The 21,212-nt window shown below is 30.8% G+C and overlaps 1 protein-coding gene across 1 annotated transcript; it reads right to left on the bottom strand.

The window, feature by feature from the left end:
* Nucleotides 1-18,434: 18,434 nt before the first annotated feature.
* LOC126885853 (uncharacterized) lies at nucleotides 18,435-21,212 on the bottom strand. Its single transcript, XM_050652624.1, has 2 exons — nucleotides 20,999-21,212; nucleotides 18,435-20,411 (listed from the first exon to the last, which is right to left on the bottom strand). Exon 2 carries the CDS (start codon nucleotides 19,958-19,960, stop codon nucleotides 18,635-18,637), a length of 1,326 nt encoding a protein of 441 aa, XP_050508581.1. The 5' UTR covers nucleotides 19,961-20,411; nucleotides 20,999-21,212; the 3' UTR covers nucleotides 18,435-18,634.

Raw genomic sequence — 21,212 nt, 5'->3', positions numbered from 1 at the left:
CTAGAGCTCTTTGAAGATGGCGTCTTATAATTATTTTTGTTAAATAACTCCAGAACGCTTCTATTTAGAAAAACAAAAATTGGTCCGCATATTTATCTTCCAGAGATAAATCGATTTCATCCATTGTGAATTTCTGATACCGGTCATAGGCGTCCGTTTTGGGTAGGGCAACGGTTATTTTATCGCACAACTTTTTTGTCTTTAACTTTTAAGCATTTTTGATACTGGATTATTAAATTGTGGGGTATTCTAGTACTAAAAGATACCCTTTATTTAAGTCGGTAGGACACATCTTTTCTAGAAAAATCGATTTGAAAATTTTTCGTTTTCTGTATTTGAAAAAAAAAATTTTCAAAAAAAAAGGTCTTTTTTGCGAACTTAAAGCAGGAGTAACTTTTAGTACTAGAATACCTCATAATTTAATAATCTAAAGTCAAAATTCTTAAAAATTAAAGATAAAAAGTTATGCAATAAAATAACCGTTGACTTACCCAAAACGGACGCATATGACCGGTACAAGAAATTCGCAATTAATGAAATCGATTCATCTCTGGAATATAAATAAACGTACAAGTTTTTGTTTTTCTAAATGGTTTTTTTTTTATTTTTTTTTGGAAATTCAAAAAACGAAAAATTTTCAAATTGATTTTTCTAGAAAACTGTGTGTCCTACCGACTTAAAGCAAGAGTACCTTTTAGTACTAGAATACCTCACAATTTAATAATCCAGTGTCAAAAATGCTTAAAAGTAAAAGACATAAAAGTTATGCGATAAAATAACCGTTACCCTACCCAAAACGGACGCCTATGACCGGTACTAGAAATTCACAATAAATGTAATCGATTTATCTCTGGAAGATTAATATGTGTACCAATTTTCATTTTTCTAAATAAAAGCGTTCTGGAGTTATTTAGGAAAAACTAATTAAATGACGCCATCTTCAAAGAGCTCTAGCTCCCTTAGGAAGCATTTTCGGACTAGGTGAATTGGGTTAAATTGTCTTAAATTACCTGAGGAATCTCCTGTCTTCGTTTGTCGGTAGAGTTACTGGATACCCTGTATAAATGTCAGTTAACGGGTTTCTAAAATAAACGATTGAATTCAGTATGAAATGTCTTTCAAATTGATGGTTTTCAATGTAGGGTTTAACTCTCGGTCATTAACTAAAATTAAACTCTAAACTTATTAATCCTGATAATTTGATATATAAATGTACATGTGAAAAGAGAAGAGTATAATGGAAAAATGTGGTGAGCAACTTGGATAGTCCATAGCGGCCAGCTTTAGCTTTTGAACTGATTAGAGAGCTGTGGAAGAGTTTGCTATGGAACTCAAGGACCTCATTGCCTTCTCTATATATGAATGAGAAAAAAATGTGACTGGCCAATTGACCCAAGTCTATGCCATAAAACAAAAAAAAAGTTTCGGTCATAGTTTATTTCTTGTATCATGGTTGATAGAAGGATTCTCCGATAGTTTCTTTTCAGCGTCTCTAAAACACCCTGGTCCATAGGTTGATAGATAGTTGTGACATTCGGCCTCATATAGGAACATGGCCCTTAAACCCCCATATCCAAGTTTACTTTCATCAGGATGAGTCGGCACTTTTATGACTGAAATATCTGTTTTCTTTTATTTTCTTTATATGCTTTACGGAATCTGTTTTCTTCTCTTTCTTTGTAAAACATCTTGTTTCTGCATAATTCATGACTTTCAGTAAAATTTTTACATTATAGTTATTTTGTATTTTAGGTTTCCTCCAAGAGGAGAACAAAATGCAAATTATGGAACAATTAACTAAACCTTCATATCATAAAGAAAACTATATATGTAGATGCAGTGAGGGAAAAAGATTAAGCTAAAATAATAAAAAATTTGTTTTCATTCTGGTGGGATATGTTATATGCCATTAGAGTGAAAACTTAGTCTTTTAAAATAATAAAGTTCAGACTGGCCAAGAATGTTACAAGTGTGAAATTTGTTTTAAGCTTATATACTACAGTATCTAGTTTGAAACGACATATGCGATTATACACTGGAGAAAAACCTCACAAGTGTGAAATTTGTTTTAAACAGTTTCGTGTAGCACACCATTTGAAAAATCATTTGCTAATGCACACTGGAGAAAAGCCTTACAAGTGTGAAATTTGTTTTCAGCGGTTTTCGCAGCAAAGTAATTTAAAAACACATTGAGATCACACACTGAAGAAAAACCTTACAAGTGTGAAATTTGTTTTAAGCAGTTTAGTGTAGCAGGTGATTTGAAAAGACATTTGAGAGTGCACACTCGAGAAAATCCTCACAAGTGGGAAATCTGTTTTAAGCAGTTTAGTCAAGCAGGTCATTTGAAAGGACATTTGAGAGTACCCACTGGAGAAAAACCTTACAAGTGTGAAATTTGTTTCAAGCTGTTCACTCATAAAAATTCTTTGCGTGAACATACGAAAGTTCACGCTGGAGAACAACTTTAGGCAGTTTAGTAAAACAAGTTATTTGAAAAAGCCTTAGAATATAAACAGGAAGGAGTATGTCAAATAACCTTGAATTCAAGAAGAGAGTTTCAAATGACTACCAGCTTGAAAGAGTTTATAAAAAAAATTCCTAACGATTTTATTAACTGGACTTTACACTACATGATTTGTCGCATCATTTGGTCATGGAGTGAAATTTACATGTTTACCCTGTGTGATTTCCCATGTATTAGGATTTTGTCATAACTATTGTCACTCGTCTCGTCATAGCTCATCACAGGAGAATAGATAAAATCATGTGATTCTCGGTAATATCTTTTCCTGTATACCGGTAACACCAACATATTTAAATATCACGCCTTATTCTTATGCCAGTTCAGTGAAATTCCCTTCCCCAGAGACAAAGATCCTTAATCTATGATTGATTTATTTGTTTTTTGTTCCTTTGATATTGAGCATATTGTCTTATCTGTGATATTGTCATTGATTATGTACTGCTACTCTATGGTCTGTTTTTAAACCAAGAGGAGTAATTCAAATTTATAGTGGGTGCTAGCAAACTGAGAGTCATTAAGAGGCGTCTACTGTAAGTACAATTAACTCGGAAAATATCGACCACACGACAAAAATTGTTAAAAAAAATTGTAATAAATGTAAATACGATTTATTTGGAACAATAGGGAACTTGCATAAATTTTTAAATTCGAAAAAAATGTTATAAATCACAACAGAACATAATTTAAAACATGTATCAAAGATAAAAAAGTTTTGTTTGTCTTTCGTTTGGCCCCTAAAGACGATTAAAAATTCAAATTAAAACAGGTGGTCCAAACAGTCGTGACGTCACTGGGTTGTACATTTACATTTTTCCAATAAAGTAAACAGAATTTTAAATTAGACGTTATAAACGTCAGTAGAAAATACATTTATGTGACGTTACAAGTGTTTTTGATCGTTTGAACTATTCATAGAAAATTTTTCTTTTACAAAATGGTTTTATTTTCAATAGTAAACCTTCGTTCCTTTCCTTCAAAAACAGTATAAAACTCCAATTTTAACAAACTGGTATACATTATTACAATGACATACAATAAATGTCATTAGAATATAAATATTTTTGACTTATTCCACGACGATGAGCTGGCCAAATACCCAAGTAGGTGGAGGCCAATAAACTAAAGAAGGAGAAGAAGAATATACCTAAATATAAGGTTGTGTCTAGGTATACGCTAACGTGTACGCAAATAAAAAAAGTTAGAGTGTCAGTGATTTCTTATTTTTTATTTGTTTAGTGTTTGTTTTTAAATTAACTATGGAGTGTGGACAATTATTTAGTTCTTTTAACGGGTTTAAGAACATTTTAAAACAGTACGAAAAAGATAAGAGGCTATAAATTAATATATATTTTTTTAGTTATAAATGAAATAGTATTACCGTCCAAGATTAAAATAAAAGGAAGACCTAAAGCTTTCACAATAATAATTAACTTGTTCTGAAGCTATTATCCTTGTGGAATTTTTGTAATCAACTATTCTAAATGAGAACTAAGCCTCAATTTAACTAAAACATTGATTTTATTAACGTTTCGACGTCTAAATCGGATGGCGTTGTCAAAATACAAAATATTATTAAATTAAACAAAAATGTTGTTGCTTAGTAAAAAATTTTTTCTAATAATTTATTTAATCTGACTAATTTTTGTATTTTGACAATGACATCCGATTTGGACGTCGCAACGTTAATAAAATATTTTTTTTAGTTAAATTGTGGCTTATTTTGCATTTAGAATAGTTGATTATAATAATTCACTTACATATAAAAATTATTTTAACAATATTTTGTACCTACATGTCATGTCAACTAAATACATATAATTATTTTGCTAACCTAAATATATACTTTTATATATATATATATATATATATATATATATATATATATATATATATATATATATATATATATATATATATACATTGATTTATTACAATTAAGTTTGAAACATCTGAATAGTTCTGCTTCCCTTCCCTTAACAAATATTTTTCTATCAAACAAACACTAAACATATCAAAATAGCATGTACTAAAATGTATAGTCACTGCGCAAGCTAAATAATGACGTCACTGGCTTGATAAAGTTTAATTCGCGTCTACGTAACTTTTTTATTTGCGTACACGTTAGCGTGTACCTAGACACATCGAAATATAACCATAATCAAAACTAATGCAAAACTATGTGACGTCACGGGCCGTTTGAACTATTTTATACCGCAGAAGAATTTAAATATGTATTTCTAAGTTATTACGAGTTTTTGAAGAGTGAAATTTTAACTGTACATTATTATCTAATAAAAAAAATGTGCAAGTTTCCTATTTCAGTTCCTACCATTTTTGTCGAAAAGTTAAAAATGGCTGAGATATTGAGCGAAAACGATTCTCCTTTAAAATCAAGATGGCGGCTAACGTAACGGAGGAATTCATTCGCGATTTTAAATTTAGGTTAATATTGACCCCCTAAAGATTAGAAAAATAATATTTTGGGCAGCTCGGCAAGCAAGGTCAAATTCTATTCCGACTGGACTAATATACTTTGGGAGTCTGATATTATTGCATGTAACTTTTTTTGTATTGTAAAATAATTCAAATTTTTCTAACCACTTAAAGTCCTATGTTTTGGCTATCTGTGGGCAAATTGTCAGCCAAATCGATTATGATGTATTTTGGGAATGGAGGGAAATGTAAAAAAACGGTCTTTTAACGTTTTCTACACTATAAAATTTGATCAAAACTTGTTTTGAATCAAAATAACTTGTTATAATGCCATATAATGACATTTTTGAGTCCCTTCTATTAAAATATTATTTTTTCAATTAATACTTTAAGATAGAAAATGCAAATTTGTTTAAATAAACACCAAATCACTGTAAAATCGCACAACTTGAGAAAAAAAGAAGAAGAATACTTTTTGACCTTAAATGTGTTAAATATCTTATTTTTACGTCCCGAAGAAGCTATACACCAAGATCAGAAAAATCGGAGATCCAGTGAGTGATTTGACATGGAATTTACCAATAACATTGCAATGTACTTTACTCTTAAAAGTGTTTAATTATTTACTGTAATATCCTGTGGGCCAGTTGTTCGAACGCTAATCAAAAATGATCATTATCAAATATTTAATTACAATTATATTTTATTAAGCGTACTTCTCTTATGTTGACATTGTTGACTGATTTATTTTATTATTTTGGTTTTAATCTAAAATAAACCATAATTAAACTCTTTCTGATGTTAATTTCTTGTTTTTACTTACAAAGCAATAATAATAATAATAAGCAATTTTTAATAATTTAACAGCTGCGGCTATATTTTAATTACTGCTTTATCTACAATCAATGAATGATTAGTGTTTTACATGTATTTTTGATGTCTCCATTTGATTCCCATCAAGAAAATTGATTACAAGAAGATTGATTATAATCAACTTCTTCATTAGCGTTCGAACAACCGGCCCTTAATGTACATATTAATGTGATAAAGATTAAATAAAACTAGAATCTGTTTAACATTGACTTATATTGGACATTGTAAATAGAATGGTTTAGGTTTAGAATGAGCGACAAAAACTAGTGATTTGTTTTGTTGCTGCCAAGTCTTGCCATCTCTGTATCATCATAATATAGACAGTCATGGTTTATTCTTGTTGCTCGGCGTATTTTATCGCAGCTTCAATTTTTTTTTTAATCTAAAAATTTATATTCTTTGTGTGAAAGTTTGTGGGGCTTAACGGTCTCTGGTTCTTCGATGTGTTCACCACCTTCACTATTAACAAGAGTAACAATTTCTTGATCGGTTATTTCATGCTGGTCATCTCTTTAAAACTACTCTCATACATCACTCAAAGACGCATTCTCATATCCAGGGATAAGTTTCACTAAGGGTAAAATATTTTCCTGAACTTTATCCGGAGTATTGTCTGTTGTTTCTTTATCCTCGCCCAATAGCTTATCCCAAGCCTAATCAATTTTTTGTGCCGCAAACCTTACCGCATGCACTTGAATTTCAGTATGAAAAGTCTTTCAAATTGATGGTTTTCAATGTAGGGATTAACTCTCGGCCATACTTTCTTTCGTGTCCCTATCATGGTTGATAGAAGGATTCTCTGATAGTTTCTTTTCGGCGTCTCTAAAACACCCTGGTCCATAGGTTGACAGATAGCCTCATAGAGGAACATTGTGACATTCAGCCTCATAGAGGAACATGGATCTTAAACCCCCATATCTAAGTTCAGGATGAGTCAGCACTTTTATGATTGAAATATCTGTTTTCCTTATATGCTTTACAGAATCTGTTTTCTTCTCTTTCTTTGTAAAACCCCTTGTTTCTGCATTAATTTGTGACTTCCAATAAAAATTTTACATTATAGTTATTTTGTATTTTAGGTTTCCCCCAAGAGGAGAACCAAATGCAAATTATGGAACCATTAACTAAACCTTCATATCATAGAGGAAACTATATAAGCAGGTGCAGTGAGCGAAAAAGATTAAGCAAAAATAAAAAAGTTCAGACTGACCAAGAATGTTACAAATGTGAAATTTGTTTTAAGCAGTCTACCACAGTATCTAGTTTGAAACGACATATGCGGTTGCATACTGGAGAAAAACCTCACAAGTGTGAAATTTGTTTTAAGCAGTTTCGTGTAGCACACCATTTGAAAGATCATATAAAAAGGCACACTGGTGAAAAACCTTACAAGTGCGAAATTTGTTTTAGGCAATTTTCTCAAATAGGAACTTTGAAAAATCATTTGAGATCGCACACTGGAGAAAAACGTCACAAGTGTGACATTTGTTTTAAGCAGTTTACTAGAATAGGTTCTTTGAAAATACATTTGAGGGTGCACACTGGTGAAAAGCCTTACAAGTGTGAAGTTTGCTTTAAGCGGTTTAGTCAAGCAGGTGATTTAAAAAAACATTTGAGAGTGCACACTGGAGAAAAACCTCACAAGTGTGAAATTTGTTTTAAACAATTTAGTGAAGCAAGTAATTTAAAAGCACATTTGAGAGTACACACTGGGGCCTTACAAGTGTGAAATTTGTTTTAAGCAGTCCACTCATAAACAATTTTTGGATATAAATACGAAAGTTCACATTTGAGAAAAACTTTACAAGTGTGAAATTTGTTTTAAGCAGTGTAATATAGACATTTGAGAACACATACTGATCAAAATCCTTACAAGTGTGAAATTTGTTTTAAAGCAGCTTTACAGCAAGGCTATGCAAGTCTGTCTTGCATGGCATATCTCTTACCTAGCCTGACCTTTTTACATCAGAGCTATTTCTGTGCAATTGTTGTTACCATTTTCATTGTTGGCAACAAAATAAATATACCAAAACATTAACTTTAAATATTTCACTTGGAAATTTCAGTCCAACGTTAAATATATATTCAACAAGTATAAATCACAAATTCTTATCACTTCCAATAAATATCATTTAAATTTACACAATAAGGTTAAGTTTTATTCTAAACTGTAAATTTTGTTATATTGGCAACATGAAATTTGACAACTTGCATCAAAATACCATGAAAAATAGAACATGTTTTAAGTTTTCGTCTAACAGGGCTCTCTGTTGATAAGTAGTATAATTTTGGTTTACTGTTCTCTACATTTGACTACTAGTTTATTAAAATAAGACAAAAATTTAAATTTGGGGCATTTGAGCTTCAATTTGAGGTAATTTCAGTTTCTAAGTGGGGGATTTATTAAATCAAATCTGGCAACTCTGGTGGTAATTGTAGCAAATTTTCCCTGACAAATTCTCTGTCTGTCTAGGACCTATCTCTTGTATGTTGGCCTAAATCTCGCTTCACTGTTTGAATGGGACGGGGCTATTCCATCAGTATTGACAGTTCGTTATGTTTTCGCTCCAGTGACATATTAATAATAATAGAGTTTATTTGTAGCAAATAATTGTACATAATATAAATAAACCCAGTTTCTGACAGAAGTTGTGTTTTACATAGACTACAACTTGTACGTGAGGGTTAGATTTTGATTATGTTAAACTACACTAATTTATTTTGAAATTTACAAAAAGGAATCAAATATAGCTCATCTCTCTCTAAATTTGGGCTTCTCTTCTCACTAATTCAGTTACTGTTATGTTTATCGGACCTGCGAAAATCTCTCATAAAATTCAAGAAAAAGGATTGCGAAATTTTTTTACAGGACCCTTTTGGCGGACCTTCGTTTTCTAATATTATTATTTTTACTTTTAATAACGAGTTTTTTTTTAACTACGTAAACAATATTGTGTATAGTGTTACTAACTTAACATTTTCCATCATTCACAATATCAAAAATCAGTTAGAAGATTATATTTTAGTAAATGTCATTTTATACATAAAATAATGTCATCAGTTTATATTCAATTAAGTATACAGTTCAGTGGCGTGCGGTGACTTTTTCGAAAGGGGAAGCGATTCAATAAGGATATAAAAATATTTTCTTAAGGGTCGAGCGTCGAGCAACTTTACACCTGATAACACTCTGATGCGCAGGGGCTCTCTATCAGCAAAGTACTTAATTATGTGAGACGTCCTGCGTACAAGGACTCACACACTAAATCCGTGATGCGTGAATGCGTGAGGCACTCTATTCCCGCTATTTCTAGTGACTAGTGACCTATCATTGATCTGTATTGCTAGCTCGGGCCTTGAGTCGTCGCGCCGGGCTTGGTTTTCTAAAGAAGAATCCTATTAAAAAAAAAATATATACTCCGAGGCATTTTCCACAACACACAACTTTCACTAAAATGACACTTATTTATACTCAAGGTCTATTCTCCTATCAACTTCTGATAATTGTTGAATGCAGTCTTTTTTAATGGATAATAGGGCTAACTTTCAAAGTCTGTCTTCGCTTGTTGAATTTCTTTTAAACTCTTAATTTGAAACTTTTAATGCATCTTAATACTGCAAATTTTCGTTCAACTGATGCACTTGTGGCTGGGATAGTTAGTAGTACTAATTCACACAACTTGACCACGTCACACAGCGACTTGTTTAAACCAGTAGTTATAAAGAAATCCCAGATTTCTGGGTATTTCTTTATCATTCATGTCAGTTGTTTCATAAATGATACTTAACTGAGAATGCAAAGCTGGGATATCAAAAAATTTTCATTATTTAATCGTAATGACATAAATTCCTCTGTGGGAAATTTTGATGAATTATAATTAGAAATATTAAGATTATATATAATTCTACAAATTTTAAATCGTTAAAATTTTGAAAGCTAGAATTCATTTGTTGTATAATATTATCAAAAGGTCTCTTTGTTTCCTCTGTTTTCTCTGTCTCTCTGTCTCCGAAATTATCAATCTTCATTATTTTTCTTTCATGTTCAAAGTCATCAATTTGTCTTATACAAAATGCAATGCCATTTGATTTCTGTAAAATGTCAAATAAAAGATCAGTAAAAGGAAATATCTCTGCAAAAAATTTAAATCGAATTATTCTTTAAGCGAATGTATGTAATACCTAAGCACCCCGTAGCAGCAATAACAGTCGGAGCATCTCACTTTCGGGAAGGCGATACGACGAGCGCTTCCATGGCATACCAAAATTCGCGCGACTAGTGGGTGCGGTCATTGAACCCTGACCAATTTTAAAAGGGACAACTGCATGACAAGCGGCGATTTTGAGATGCGCTTCTGCCAGGAGTGGACCAAATAGTTGAATTGTGTGCATATTGATTTCGTTCGTACGCGATTAATTTTTAATATTTTTCAATGCCTATTGGCTAGGTAATATGTAGATTATTTGGATTAGGGAAAGAAATTTTATTATTAAATATTAATTAATAATATATTTTCTTATATCGACGAATAAATAGGGAAGCAGCGCTTCCCCCGCTTCCATGGACCGCACGCCTCTGTACAGTTAGAAATAAAGAATATAATATGGTAATAATTACTGTTATTACTCGTATAACTTATTAGTTATTTTAAAAGAAAGTGTACCCATACACCGTGAAAACTTTCATACAAAGTATTTATGATAAGTCACTGTTAAACATTTCAAAAATAATTCAGAAATGATTTTTTTGTTATTAAAAAATTATGGATGAAGAGTTGAAGAGTTTAGGCGAAATACAAAATTTAAATAACAGATATAAGATGTCCCTTACATCTCAATACAAGTATGTGGCTGCTACAAGAATTGCTGAAAGCAGGTTTAAGTACTCCCCTAGACTTAAATGTACTATTAAGTGAAGACAACATTAAAATTTTTAAACTAATTATGACATTTCTTCAAAAAATTAAATTAAAAGTGTGAATGTAAAACTAATCGTTTGAATGGATAGATATTTCCTTTGTATTATGTAATGAATGAATGAGATATTTCCTGTAATTAATTATATTATTTTGTAACCTATGTATGTTCGAAAAAAAAATTATATAAAAAAATAATAAAAAAAAAGATTAAAAAAATAATAAAAAAATATATATAAAATAAAAATAAATAAAAAAAATATTAAAAAAAAAAATTAAAAAAATCACTAAGAGGTTCTCAATCTCCGAGAGGATGAATCGGATTTAGTTCCTACCGTAGAGAAGGAAAAAAAATTAGCATAGTTGTATTTATTAACATAGTAAGTAGACATTGTTATTTGTAAGCTTTATTTTTTATTATTCTTTATTTTTATATGTAATTACGTGGCTAAAGGTTCTAAACCAAGGCCAGAATCAAAACAAAAAAAAAGGTAAATTATTCAATGAAATAATTTCGAAAATTTTCTAAAAAGTTGAAGTCTTGACGAAGTTGAAATTTTTGGTGGAATGTATTTTGAATTTTTTTTAAGCTTCGTGGATGATTTTTTTGGACAGGAGTAAATTATAACAAAGAGTTACGTGCCGGTTTTTCGTTGTGTTGGAACAAAATCATTTTTAATTCAAAGTTATAAAATTTTATTTATATGCAATGAAAAAATAAATACTTTTAATATTGAAGTTTTTTTACCTCTTTAAAATTTTAAATTATAAATGTAACAATTTAATATACATATTAAAAATAAAGATTTTATTGTGAAAAAGAGTTTGCAAATCAATGGCATCGAAATTTTATTTGATCTGAATGCAAAGTTAAATTGCTCCGTTCGTATTCCTTTTCGACTTTCTGCCAAGCCTAATAATAGTTTACGCTGCCGTGCCGTTGGCTATTTGAGTTTATGCAGTCGTCCTCTACACGAGTATTTTGAAGTGACAAATAAACGTGACCATCTGTTCCATTTTATTCTCTTCTTCTAGGAGAGTATATATTCTTTGATTGTATTATCAAGACTTACTACTATATTATTTTTTTTGTGTTTTGTGTACCACCGCAAATAATGATATGTACCACAGATTGAAAACCGATGTTCTAAAGAAAAGACATGTAAGAAGGCACAAACACACTTACAAGTGCGTGATATTGGTTTTAAAGGTATTTCTGATCAAAGGAATTTAAAAATACATTTGATGATACACATTGGGAACATCTTCCATCTTTGTTGTTTTAGATTGTTTTTTCATCAAAACGAAGTGATGAGAGTGAGCGACTGGGAAAACTCGTACCAGTATAGATTGTGTACCTACTTGTTTTTCGCAGCTTACTTAACCTGGTCATATAGAACTAGCAAAGTATTTTATATTTGTAGAAAAATCGCTGTATTTCACGTACCTGTATTTACTTGCCTAAGTTTTAGAATTAGTTCTTAGCAGTGAATTAATGTTTCCAAAAAATTGTCAGAGTATAGGTCAATATACAACTGCTTTACAAAATCTGTTTCCTTTTCTTTGTTTGTAAAACCCCTTGTTTCTGCATTAACCCCTTAACGTGCACGCTCGAGTTAACTCGAGCATGTTAACTGAACAAACTGCACACTCGAGATAATTCGAGCGGCGTTGTACTTTATGTTGCTATAATTTTTCACACTGGAATGCAATCGAGAATTAAAAATAATAATATGAAAGCAAAAAAAAACAATCGTCTTGTTCATATTTATCATTTATACTCCGTCTAATTTACTTACCGTTGCACGTCATAGCCCGTGACGTCACATGATACCAACACAATATATTTATGCGGTAGGTGTGTTCTTTTTAGAATCGTTTTATCGAGTACACTGGCATTACAGCCACTAGTACCCCAGGCTGTGGGTGAAAAAACGTGATATAATTCAGGAATTTTTGAAACCTATTAGGTGTTGTGAAGGACGATGTCAGGAATAACTTCTACTAAAATGTAACCAAAAATATTGTGCGCTTTTTTTTTAATTGCGATTTTCATTTGTTAAATTTGCAGTTTTTATTGATTTTTAATTTTGTAGCTTAGGATATTGATTTTAGAGAAAAACTTTTTAATAGAAAATTGTAGCAAATTAAAAAACCTACAATTTGAGCTATCGTAAGTTTAATTTCGTTAATTGGTTATTGCAAAACAGCCTGCGAAAGGTCCAAAATGGCCGTTTTTTACAATTGCATTATTTATTGTACAAATAATTTTTTTATTTTTTAAAGCTTTAAAATGAAGATCTTTCAATTCCAAACATAAAAAAAAATTGTAAAGCCAGATTAACGAATTTGTTGCTTAGATATTATAAATTGTTTATCCGAAGAGGTCAAATGTCGAAGGGTATAACTTTTTGAAAAAAAAATCGTAGAAAGTTGGCGAAACATCCAATCTCCTTCTAAAGAGTTATATTTTCATATTCTGATGTAAGTAAATGCGAAAAACATTTTTAAACCTCTAATTTTTGGATTTGAAAATAAGGGGGCAAATTTCGTTATAAACATTTAGAGCTGAAGCGGCCCTGTACATCTATGAGTTTTTAACTTACATATTATTGTTGCTGAAGATGAAACGAAGATTTATAAAAAAATAAAAAATTTCTACGACCAACTGAAGCCGAGATAATTTTTGGGGTTTGAAAATAAGGGGGCAAATTTCGTTATAAACATTTAGAGCTGAAGCGGCCCTGTATATCCTATGAGTTTCTAACTTATAGATTATTGTTGCTAAAGACGAAACGAAGATTTATAAAAAAAAAATAAAATTATCTACGACCAACTGAAGAGAAAATTGTTTTTTTTTCTTAAATCATAGTGCCTTTATTTATAACAATTAAGAAATTATTTTACAGTAATTGACTAAAGAAAGACTTATATTATCTTAAAATAAAAATTATTATAAAATATAATTACATTTAATTATTAAAAATTATTTTTTAAATCGGTGCTTTTGCAAGCGGCCGAATTTTGCAAATCGCCCGGCTCGCTTCAAATCCGCGCGCTCGAAAAATTTTTACGTAACTTGTATTAAATTTTGACAGAAAACAATTTAATAATATTACCATTATAATATACAGTCTATTTACCACTGTATTTGTTTTCCTTGATAAACTTTTATATGTGAAATCCAAAAAGAATAGTCACTACAAGAAGAAAAAGTTATATATTGTATATTATAGTAAGAAGTAACATTATTATTATTATTATATTTATATAACAATGAAAAACTTAAAAATATAGTTATATATTTCATATATATGTATCATTTTTGTAATATTATTTCTTCAGATATGAAATTTCACATATAAAAGTTTATCAAGAAAAACAAATACAGTGGTAAATAGACTGTATATTATAATGGTAATATTAATAAATTGTTTTCTGTCAAAATTTAATACACGTTACGTAAAAATTTTCCGACCGCTCGGATTTGAAGCTAGATTTGCAAAATTCGGCCGCTCGCAAAAGCACCGATTTAAAAAATAATTTTTAATAATTAAATGTAATTACATTTTATAATAATTTTTATTTTAAGATAATATAAGTCTTTCTTTAGTCAATGACTGTAAAATAATTTCTTAATTGTTATAAATAAAGGCACTACGACTTGAGAAAAAAAAAACAATTATCTTGGCTTCAGTTGGTTGTAGAAAATTTTTTATTTTTTTATAAATCTTCGTTTTGTCTTCAGCAACAATAATCTGTAAGTTAGAAACTCATAGGATGTACAGGGCCGCTTCAGCTCTAAATGTATATAACGAAATTTGCCCCCTTATTTTCAATCCCAAAAATTAGCTCGGCTTCAGTTGGTCGTAGAAATTTTTTATTTTTTTATAAATCTTTGTTTCATCTTCAGCAACAATAATCTGTAAATTAAAAACTCATAGGATGTACAGGGCCGCTTCAGCTCTAAATGTTTATAACGAAATTTGCCCCCTTATTTTCAAACCCAAAAATTAGAGGTTTAAAAATGTTTTACGCATTTATTTACATCAGAATATGAAAATATAACTCTTTAGAATGAGATTAGATATTTCACCAACTCTCTACGATTTTTTTTTCAAAAATTTATAGCCTTCGACATTTGACCTCTTGGGATAAATAATTTATAATATCTAAGCAACAAATTCGTCAATCTGGCTTTACAATTTTTTTTTATGTTTGGAATTGAAAGATCTTCATTTTAAAGCTTTAAAAAATAAAAAAAATTATTTGTACAATAAATAATGCAATTGTAAAAAACGGCCATTTTGGACTTTTCGCAGGCTGTTTTGCAATAACCAATTAACGAAATTAAACTTACCATAGCTCAAATTGTAGTTTTTTTAATTTACTACAACTTTCCATTAAAAAGTTTTTCTCTAAAATCAATATATCCTAAGCTACAAAATTAAAAATCAATAAAAATTGCAAATTTAACAAATGAAAATCGCAATTAAAAAAAAGCGCACAATATTTTTGGTTACATTTTAGTAGAAGTTATTCCTGGCATCGTCCTTTACAACACCTGATAGGTTTCAAAAATTCCTGAATTATATCCTGAAATCGACCTATTTTTCACCCACAGCCTGGGGTATAGACATATTTTATTATGTACGCGTATAAATAATATTTAAAGATTTCCATTAATGTTAACTTAAAGAAATACACAATAATATTTTTCATTTAAATTGTATAAATGGATTATAAAGCGTTTTTATGAAGCACATTTATTCGAAACACACTGTAACTGTAATCGAACGAAGGTGATATTTTGGCATAAATTGGTAACAGTTATATGACAGTTGCGGTGATGACACTTCATATTTGTTTTTATTCTTTACTATAATACCCCGATCAGGAACGCAAAATTTTACGAAAACCTCCAAAAAAATAAAGGAAGGATGAAAATTTGGCAATAGGTAGTTGAAATTGTCTATTATTATATAAGAAAAAGTTTACAATTCTACATCCCCTCCATTTTACAAAAATTGGAAAATACGGGGTGAAAAATTTTTTCTCGGGGGTGAAAAAATATAGATACGTTCAAAATAACTAGTAACTTCAAAAGAACAAAAATTATAAGTAACTTTTGTTCTATAGAGTTTTTTACTAAGTCGATACTTTTCGAGTTATTTGCGAGTGAATGTGTTCATTTTTAACCAAAAGAAATGTTTTTGGACGGTTTTTCGGAAATAACTCAAAAAGTAAGTATTTTAGCGAAAAGAATATTCTTAGGAAATATATAGCTTATAAAAAGTTGAAAAAAATGGTGTATGCGTGAGGTCAGAAGACCCAGTAAAAGCAAAGTTGCAGCTAATGAAATGCAGGTTCTTCTTGGTCAAATTCCAAATCGAATATTTCAATGTGAAATAACCAAAAAACGGAGCACTTTTTTTAAAGTATTTAAAAAAGGTTTATTTTTGATTTTTAAAAAAACTTATTCCTAACATTAAAAGTAAGTGAGTTACGCTCAAAATATTGTTGGTCCCTTTTATTTTTTGGTAAAAAAATAGCGAAAATCACCCCTTAATCAGCTTCTCAAATAAAATTAATCGTTACCGCTTTACAAGTTATACTTTGCTTATGTATTGTTTATACAGTGTGTCCACGGATGGGGTGCCCAAGAGGAAAAACTTTTTTATTTTCAATTTTAGCGAAAAATGTCATTCTTGATAAAAATTTTTGCTTGTTCTAAAACCCCATAAAATAAAATAAAAATCAAGTTTTTCAAATCCTGCTTAATTTTATAGCCAATTTTATGTAAATTCCTATAAATTTTTGAACTAAGTTCGAAATTGTAACAATAATAACTTGGGAGAACAACCCTTTCGCTTCTCTGGATTATGAAACAAGACTTTGTCGTTCTCCTTGAATCATCAAATTATTTATTAATTAAATAATAATCAATCCAATAATTTTAATAATGAAATTTAACACAAGATAAATTCTTTTGTGAACGCTTAACAATGTCGAAAAAATGATAATTCGCAAATTATTTATCGGAGTTGACAGTTACTAAGCTACATTGTGGCTTGGCAACACTAGATTGTTACGATTTCGAACTTAGTGCAAAAATTTATAGGGATTTACATAAAATTGGCTACAAAATTAAGCAGGATTTGAAAAACTTTTTATCAAGAATGACATTTTTCGCTAAAATAGAAAATAAAAAAGTTTTTCCTCTTGGGCACCCCAACCGTGGACATACTGTATTACCTATAAGTTTCATTGGTTCAAAGTGCTCAGTTTTGAAAAAAATTGGGTTTAAAATAAAACATTTTTTTTATTTTGAAAAAAATCGTAATTGTTTATGGAATTAACTTAAAAACAATTAGGGATACCAAAAATCTCAAAGAGTAATAAAATGTACGTTTTGCTTTTCTGAATATTTTTTATTATTTGTTTTCTTGTTAGACAAAAATTGGTTATGCTATGGCTGTTCAAAATTTGCCTAAAATCGTGATTAATTACTCGTTCAAACCATTTTAACTACAGCTTTTTCAAAACGAAGCACTTTGAACCGATGATACTTACAGATCATATAAATAATACATAGACAAAGTAACTTATGAAGTGGTAATGTTAAAATATATATGTGATGCTAATTAGGGGGTGATTTTCGCGATTTTTTTACCAAAAAATAAAAGGGACCAACAATATTTGGAGCGTAATTCACTTACTTTTAATATTACATGTTTTATTTTTAAACAAAAATAAACCTTTTTTTAAACTCTTTAAAAAAGTTAAAATGAATTTTCCCCTAAAAGTGCTCCGTTTTTGCATTATTTCACATTGAAATATTCGATTTGGAATTTGACGAAAAAGAGCCTGCTTTTGATTAGCTGCAACTCTGCTTCTACCGGGTCTACAGACCTCGTGTATACACCATTTTTTTCAATGTTTTTGAAATATTTTTGCTAAGAATATTTTTTTGCTAAAATACTTACTTTATGAGTTATCTCCGAAAAACCGTCCAAAAACATGTTTTATTTTGTTAAACATGAACACATTCACTCGCAAATAACTCGAAAAGTATTGACTTGTAGCCCGATCAGGAAACAGAAAATTTTACGAAAACCTCCAAAAAAATATCCTATTATGTTTACAAACAATTCGTAAAGGTAAAATTGATCGTCTGGGTGACGTCACGATGACAATATTTCATTTGTCAATGTCAAAGTTACCATACAACCTATGGTATAGGGACCTTGTGTTGAGTCCACGTCGAGTCAAGACTCGACTACATTTCTCGACCACATTTGACAGGTCGAATTTTTACAAAAATCTTGTTCAGTCACTAGTCACTGCACAGTGGTCGCATAGAAATGGATATTCTAAATATAGCATTTCTTAAATAAAAAAATGAAGCGATTAGCCCGATCAGGGAACACAAAATTTTACGAAAACCTCCAAGAAAATAAAGGAAGGATGAAAATTTAGGAATAGGTAGTTGGAATAGGGCTTTTCATTCACAGTCATTTGTTTCGAGCTTCTGTCATATTTTGTATAATCCGTGTATAATGTTAATATACACAGATTATACAACATATGATAGAAGCTCGAAACAAATGACAATCGATGAAAAGCCCTATTGTCTATTATTATATAAGAAAAAGTTTAGGGTAAGGTGGGGTAATGGCGTACACTTAAAGATAATTAGAATTTATTTTATTATTAGACGACATTAAAATTTGAAACCTAAGCAAAAATGAAGAACACATGTTAGTCTACAAATTTTGATTAAAAAAACTTTTTAAAATTACAATACAAAATTAAAAATATACATATAAAAAAAGTTGTCACTGTCCGGTATTACCCTCTATGTTGGGGTAATGACGGACACCTTTTACAAACAAAAGTCGCAAATAAATTTTTTGTCTTTTGGAGAGTTAGAACATGCCTTGTGTGCCCAATGACCACAATACACACATCTTAGCCAAAGTTCACTGTTCTTGCCAAATTCTCCACACAAAATGCAAATGTCTTCGGTAATGTTCTTGTCCCTAACATCGTCATCATCCTCTATCTCACTTTCTCCTTCTTCACATATTTTATAGTTTAAGGCAATTTTTGTTCGCTTTGATTTTTGTCTTAATGTAGACCCCTCCTGTGTCATAAATACATTTCTTTTAGCCTTATCTGATTTGATTGTTGTCTTTTTATTTTTCTTCTCTTCTTTTTTTTCTAGCTCTTCTTTTAGCGGTGTTGACGTAAATACAATAGAGTGTTGCTTGTTTGCCTTATTTTGTCTCTTTACAACATTTTCGTGAGAACAAGATGGTAGAGGAATTATCTCGGCAAAGGAAACATTTTTTATTTCTGTCTCATTCACACTACTATTTTTTTCAGGGGTAGTCTCATTTGTTTTGAGTAGTTTTTCTGCTTGGGTAGGTTCTTGAAGTGCATCAGAAACAGTGGATTGAAAGGCTTCTGCAGGAGCAAAATCTTCATCTGTGAATACGTCAGGGTTGTAGGGGAAAATACCTGTCTCTTTAAATCCCTTGATAGCCTTTTCCGGGGTTGCCACTCTACTAAATGCTAAATTAAATAATTCAGCAATCTCACTAGGCGTGATTTTCTCCCCTGGATGGCTGGTCAAATATTTGGAACATTCAGAGTTGAATGCGGTCTTTAGAGGAAAGTAAAAGCTCACATCGAGTGGCTGAAGGCGATGTGATGAATGTGGAGGGATTGTCAGAACAGCAATACCGTTATCTCTACAAAAATTATATGTTTGTAACGTGCAGTGAGTGCTATGATTGTCCATGATTAAAAGAACTGGATCTTCTTTGGATGCTTTTACAAATGCTTGAAAATGTTGTAACCAAGTAAGAAATATGTCCTCTGTAATCCACCCATTTTTTGAGCATGTGTAAAGGGCACCTGGGGGACCGTTTCGTTGAAGATGGGACGCCATTCTTTGGCGTGCAAATATAAGCATGGGAGGTATATAGGTTCCTGTAGCGTTGACGGCACACATCGCTGTGGTTGTTTTCCCCCTTTCCCAGCTTGTAACAAATCCAACACGCTTCTGACCTTTTTCTGCATATATTTTTGGTGGGCGTTGTACAGTAGTGACCCCAGTTTCATCGCAATTATAAATTTTATTGGGTGAAAATGCATATTTTTCCATAAGTCTGGATAAATTGTTAAAAAAAAATGGTAACTTCATTGCGACTAAAAGCTGTAATTCTGTTAATGCTGGTTGCTTCTGGTTTCCTTAACGTAATATTGTGACGAGATATGAAGCCCCTTTCCCAGTCTTTACCAGCCATTTTTCTTTCTTGATTAAAGGGGACTCGGATGTTGTTTGATTGTGCAAATCCAAAAGCACATCTTCGTACTTCCTGGGGAGTTATTCCATAAAAAACTTTTGCCAGCTTCTTAATTTGAACAGCAAGTGCATTTTCGGCTTCAACTGAAAAAACTGGCTTTCGGCCCAAGGAAGGTCCAGAAGGGGCAGTGCCATTTTTAAGTCGTTCGTGTAACGTAGATTTTGGAATTGAAAATTTTATTGCAGCTTTTCTTAACGACATACCATTCTGTATAGCACGGAGTGCTCCTTGCAACTCCTCCTCTCTCCACGAAGCTTTTTCGGTGACTCTTTTATAATTCCGCGGCATCTGTAAATTAAAATAACAGTGTTTACTGTTTTGTATCCAATAATAAATATTATGATGGAATCGCAGAAACTGGATATAAATACTGTAGGTATGTTTGTTGAGTTATTTTTATTGCCAATGTTTTGATCACGAATGGGATCTTCTTCAGGTCTACAAAGAATTAATATGTAAATGTCACATACATGTCATAAACTATATTAGATTTTGTTTTAATTGTAATGGGAAACAAAAACTACAAAAATTTATAAAAAATGTTGACAAATAATTATAAATGTAGGTAATTATGAATTATTACCTATTAACTATATTTATATCCACTTTCCAATATTCCATCATAATAAAACAACAGCAGGTATTTGCATGTACCTATCTCCCAATACAATAAATAGTTCAAACCGGAGCTGGGGTAATGCCGGACACAGTGTCCGGCATTACCCCTAAACGACATATTTATGCATATGTTCGGTAGTAATTATTAGAGGAAGTAATGAATAAAACTACTTAAAGATACGTAAAATACACTGCGTAAGCTATGATTTTGCACGTAATCTCATCAATTTCTTATAATAGAAATGGTCAATACTCACCTTTAAAATCAGTTAATTCATATAATCACACACTAAATTTTGTAATTTTTGTGATAACTCTCTTTGCAAGCACGTGGCAGCGACTAAACTGAGAACTGAGATTCAGATGTCTAACGGTCAGCCTGTGATGAGCGCGAAATTCAATAATATGCCGATACGTGCACAAACAACGCAGTCCGGTATTACCCCGCTGTCCGGTATTACCCCACCTTAC

The sequence above is a fragment of the Diabrotica virgifera genome, chromosome 6, assembly GCF_917563875.1.
Source record: "Diabrotica virgifera virgifera chromosome 6, PGI_DIABVI_V3a".
NCBI lineage: Eukaryota > Metazoa > Arthropoda > Insecta > Coleoptera > Chrysomelidae > Diabrotica > Diabrotica virgifera.
Note: the sequence above shows the minus strand (reverse complement) of the source record. Positions and strands in the feature narration are given on the sequence as shown.